General features: G+C 30.7%; 1 protein-coding gene across 1 annotated transcript; it reads right to left on the reverse strand.

Annotated features, from left to right (window-relative positions):
* Window positions 1–3,523: 3,523 nt before the first annotated feature.
* LOC107935231 (putative disease resistance protein At4g10780) lies at window positions 3,524–4,973 on the reverse strand. The gene is made up of 5 exons (XM_016867803.1): window positions 4,962–4,973; window positions 4,803–4,875; window positions 4,609–4,661; window positions 3,732–4,497; window positions 3,524–3,585 (listed from the first exon to the last, which is right to left on the reverse strand). The coding sequence occupies exons 1-5, from the start codon at window positions 4,971–4,973 to the stop codon at window positions 3,524–3,526; spliced, it is 966 nt and encodes a 321-aa protein (XP_016723292.1).
* Between the last annotated feature and the right edge of the window lie 1,027 nt (window positions 4,974–6,000).

The raw sequence follows: 6,000 nt of genomic DNA on the forward strand, positions 1-6,000 counted from the left end.
AATATTTTCATAATATTAATTATATAAATAATTACAAAATATATAAAATTACGTTAATTTTTATATTGTGTAAGTGGATCCTCTCATTTTTAATATAATATTTAATATTTTTATATTTTTTATTTATTAAAATTTTATGTATAAACAACTTAATCTTTTTTAATATTTACATTATAATGTTATATGTTACTATAGATTTAATATTTATGTGTTGTAAACTATATATAATATAATATAATATATTACAAAATTAAAAAATAAGCTCAGTCCTTGAATGCTTAAGCCTAAATCTAATCCATATTTTAAATGAGCATAATTTTTTATCTAAGCCCATTTCTTAGGTAGGCCTCTAAGCTTGGGTAGGTATACCGACCCTTAAATAAATCTACGGCACACCCATAATCTAGTAAAATAAGCTTTAATAAAACCAGCAAAGTAATACTTCAACAATAATAGGTTCAAAATCATGGTATGTTGTTTTAATTTGAGTTTTGATATAATGATAAATTTAGTCCTCAATGTTTATATTTTTTGTCAATTTGAATATTATTATTTTAGTTAAATTTGTTTTCAACTTTTAAAAAGAGTCGAATTTGACCATTAATTTTTTAAAAATATCCGATTTGCTTTTTTTAACGAAAATATTGACTAAGAGTTAAAAATTTTAACATTGCAGCCTTCATGATAATTTACGTATAGTTCATGATATTTTTTTTTGAATTTTTATGAACTATGTATATATTTAAAGTTTTGAATTTTATTCTTTAAATATTATTTACAATTTTTAAATTATTTATTGATATGACATGTAAAATAAAAATATCATATCAACATGAAGTGTACGGGATTACTTATCACATTTAAAAAAAATCATATTATCAATTTTTTAACAATTTAGCAAAGAGTGATTAAAACAAAATTGATCAAAATAATTAATGGTGAAATTAAAAAAAAATATAATTTGATGATCAAAACAAAAATGTCCTAATAAATTAATAATTAATAACACAATTTACCTTAAACTTTAACTATAGTAATTTGTAGTATCATTATTGATGACAAATTTTTTAATACAAGAAATTGTTAAAATATGAAATTAGAAAATTAGATAATGTTTGCTCATAAACCACCATTTATATAATCACATTTTCAAGATCACAAATAACATCGAACTTCGACCCACTTGGAATCAAAATGTTTCCCATCAATCCGTAATGACCGAATTTTGGTAATAAAATTAATATTTTTAATGGTAAAATACATAAATATAAATATATTTTAACATTTTATTAATTTAATATATTTTAATGTATGGATAACTTTGTTGGTTTGGGTCAATATGGATAACTTTGTTGGTTTGGGTCATTAGTTTTCTTGTCTCTTTTCAGTTTTCATAAAATGAGTTTAATAAAATACTACTTATGATAATGTTGAGTTGCAATTTTTTTAGTGTACTCCTACCATGATTTAGAATTCTTTGGATTTGGATCAGTCTAGGGGGCTTTTCTCAAATTACTAGTTTATAATCATTTAGTTATGTGTTTATGTTTATTTTCACCAAAAAAAAAATGAGTTTTTCTCTTTGTAGAAAAAGCTTGACCGGAGTACACTATATCAAATAATGATTTCATGATACGTTTTCATTAGCATTTCTCTTTATGATGTTTTCTAGCATTCAATCAAATAGTTTTTTTCATTATTCTCGTACCACAATTTGTTTTAAATATGAGCTCAAATTAATTGAATTGATACAAATCTAGAAAAAGTTTTATCTCATTTTAGGGTGAAAACGAAAATTTTCTACTCTTGATAGAAATTGATAAAATTATTATTCCAGAAAAATATATATAATAGTTAAGAATAAATTTTCCATTTTTTTTTGCAGAATAACAATTTCTTAAAAAGTGTTAATAGATTTACCGGTACCATATATTTATAGGAAGAGAAGGTAAAATCATTGTTGAGTTGTAATGATTTATTTCAAGTAGAAAAATAGTTTTCTACTTAAAGTAAGAGAGGGGTGGACAACACCTTAATATTTCCACTATGGCTGTCACCCCCTTCATATTACATGAAGAATTTTAGGTCTCTTTCACATTAGGTCCAATTAGAATACTTTCTAAACTTTTTGACCCAACACTTTGTAATGTGATGCACCCAATTGGAATCAAAATGTTTCTAATCAATACGCAATGACCCATACTAGAATTTTGATAATAAAATTAATATTTTTAATCATAAAATGCATAAGTATAAATATATTTTAATATATGAATGAAATTATTGGCTTGAGTCCTCAGTTGTCTCTTTCACGTGGTTTTCTTGTTTTCTTTTTTTTGTTTTTATAAAACGAGTTTTTTTCCTAGAAAAAACACAGGCAGATCGAAGTACGCACTTCTTAGCAAATAATGGTTCCACAAAACGTTTTCATTAGCATTTCCATTCCATAAGTGTCATTTCATAAGTAGAGCTAAAAATTTGTTATGTGTTATATATATAAAATATTTTACTATATTTTATAAGACACTTGTCATTACTATGATTTTATTTATGAATTTTAAAGACTTCATTAACAATATATCAAATATTTTCTCTTTTTATAAACATACTCACTTTTTTGAGATAATTTCTATAAAATGTACGTACGCCAAAGCTAGGGGTGTTTTTATTTGAAAAACACCACAAAATTTGTACGGTAAAGTACACTCTACGTTACTAAATTATTAATAAATTTATATTTTGATCACTTAATTTAATATTCAATTATGTTATTTAAAAATTAAAATTAAAATAATAATATATATTCAAATTTAACAAAAGTCAACTAACAACTTTAATTTTTAAAATTAAATAAATAGAGGAAATAAATTTTTTAAAATAAAAGTTGGAGTATAAGGAATTTGGGAGATGATTAAACCTTCAAGTAGATATAGGAAGGACAATTAAGCACTGTATTTGTGTTATAACGAAATACTATTAGCTTCAAATTTGAATAGGAAAAGTGGAAAACCCGATTTCAAAAGCAGTGCTTGCACTTTATATAATAAGCAGTTACCTAATTGAAGTGTTTTATCAGAATAGTACCCCATCCGAATATACAGAGCCACAAACTAATCAGTCAACTTCGTTTATCTCTTTATTTATTTGTAATTTAGTGGTATATCTTGTGACTGCTAACTGCAAATACAATTCAAGCAGCCAAGAAAAATAAATATTGGGTCCTCTAAACTAAATGCCTTTGTTGAGTTGATAATGGAAGCTAAAGCAGGCTAAATGCATTGAGATATTTTGGGTGCCAAAAAGATGAAAAATTCTACCTGCAATCTAAAATTAATGCCTGATATTCAGCTTTGTAAACCACATGGTGCATGAATCCCCATTGTGGATAATAAACCAGGCTAATATATTTTCTATGCGAGGAATAAAATAGTAGAAAATGTCTCCTGTTAACAGAGACCAAATTGTCTGAAAACACCTCACCTCTTGGCTTTTCATTTTGGAATCATCATCTCACTTCAATTATTCAAGGAACATGATCCTCCCTATGTCCACCATTTTTGCCCGTCTCTTCGGACACCTCACATTCTGTTATAACAAGGAGTCACATATAACAAGATCAGACTTGCATTTATACTTCTGCATATAAATTCAACATCAGATGGATTTACAATAAGCTTACAAGGGTGCAGTTAACATGTATATATATTTCTACGAATTTCAGTACTCTGTACCTTCTTTGTTTAACTGCTCAATGGTAGCATTAAGGTCCCAACATCTTCTAACATCCCATCTTGTTTGTACCTCTTGTAGCTTTGGCTTGCTTAAAGCTCCGTTGCAAAAATTCTCCATTGCGGGACATTTGCTTACGTATAGTTCATCCAATGATGGGAACTTCAAAGTGTAATTCCCTGAACAAAAGCTTTTGAGGTTTTGTAAATCATAAAGCTCCAAACATTTCAACTCCTTGAAAATAATCTCATCTGTTGTTTCATCATCACTTGCAATTACTTCTCTCATCATTTCACATCCATCTATCTTCAGTGTAACAAGCTGCTCTAAACATTGGGCTTTCGAAGATGTAATCAGCTCTACCATCTCTTTGCAGTACCAAACCTCCAAAGTTGTAAGATTTCGCAAAGATGAGGAAGCACGTGTTATATTGATTAAGCTGCCACACATGTGAACTTCGAGAGTTTCAAGATTAGTACAAATGTGATGGAGGGGGTTAATTCGTGGGAGCAACATTGTCACGTCTCTCTCCTCACCAACATCACCTTCGTAAGGAGACAACTCTTTAAAATTGCAATCAACCATCTCAATCTTTTCCAAATTGGAAAATCTTTGTAGGAAACAGAATGAAAAAACTGTTGAATCATTGAGGTGTTTAGTGATTTCAAGAACTTTAATATGGGAAAACATGTCAATGGCAAACTGGCCACCGGTGATCGTTGCAATGTCATCAGTAGTAAGTGAAATGTGTTCCAGTTGAGGGATTATCTGAGAAGTCAGCAACAAAAAATGGTGATATATTTAAGAACCTCTTCAAAATACCTCTCCTTTTGGCTTTTCATTTCGAAATTGTCATCTCACTTCAATTATTCAACAAACATGGTTCTCCATATGCCCACCATTTTTGTCCGTCTCTTCAGACATCTCACATTCTGTAATAAGGAGTCACATATAACAAGATGAGACTTGCATTTATACTTGAGCATATAAATTCAATATCAGATGGATTTACAATAAGCTTACAAGGTTACAATTAACATGTATATATTTCTACGAATTTCAGTATTCCAAACCTTCTTTGTTTAACTGCTCAATGGTAGAATTAAGGTCCCAAGTACATTTTCTAACGTCCCGTCCTGTTTGTACCTTGATAGGAAATAAGGTAAACAATAGCTAACTACTACTGAAATGAAATGGAATCCTTTGAATGAATCTGTAAATTCTATCCTTACCATTCTGTACATTTAGACTGACTTTTATAGCTGAGAGGTTTAGTAACTGTTCTGCTTAATACCGTAACAGAATAACCATCTAACTAACAAACCAAATCCACTAGCATACATAAACTCTATCATACATAAACTCTATCATGAATCCATCTTCTCAACCGGTAAAACCCGAAGAGAAGTTCGAAACCGAGTAAAGCTTGTGACAGAAAGAGGCTTGGTAAAAACATCAGCCACCTGATCACAGGCAGGAACCTCGCCAACCACAAGAGCACCACTGGCAACCTTCTCCCGAACAAAAAATAAGTCAAGCTCGACATGTTTAAATTTCGAATGAAGAACTGGATTGGCTGCAACAGCAACTGCACTTGAACTATCACACCAGATAGTGGGCAGATCAGGTGATGGAACTTGCAACTCATGAAGAAGAGAAACCAACCAGGTAATATCACTAGTAGCCATAGCAAGACCGCGATATTCAACTTCAGCCGTAGAACGGGACACCACCTGCTGCTTTTTAGAACACCAAGATACCGGAGCATCACTATAATATACACAAAAACCGGATGTGGAGCGACGGTCATCAAAATCAAGACCCCAATTGGCATCGGCATACCCTACAAGAGACAAACGCGAGGATGGTCGGATAACAAGACCATAGTTCAGTGTCCCACAGAGGTAGCGCAAGATACGTTTCAAAGCAATCATATGTGTAGTGGTGGGACTATACATGAATTGACAGATACGATTCACAGCATAGGAAATATTCGGACGTGTAAGCACCACATATTGTAAAGCACCAGCCAAACTCCGGTACTCAGTAGGATCACACAATCGGTCACCATCATCCTTGGATAACTAAGTCGAACTAACCATAGGAGTATTAATAGGCTTCGCATGGAGGAGTGAGCTCCGAGCAAGCAGATCGCAAACATATTTCCTCTGACACAAATGAACACTGCCAGAAGATGAACGTGTAACCTCAACCCCAAGAAAGTAATGTAGATCTCCCATATCTTTGAAGGAGAACATAGCACGCAGCTGT

This window comes from Gossypium hirsutum, chromosome A11 (assembly GCF_007990345.1).
Source record: "Gossypium hirsutum isolate 1008001.06 chromosome A11, Gossypium_hirsutum_v2.1, whole genome shotgun sequence".
NCBI lineage: Eukaryota > Viridiplantae > Streptophyta > Magnoliopsida > Malvales > Malvaceae > Gossypium > Gossypium hirsutum.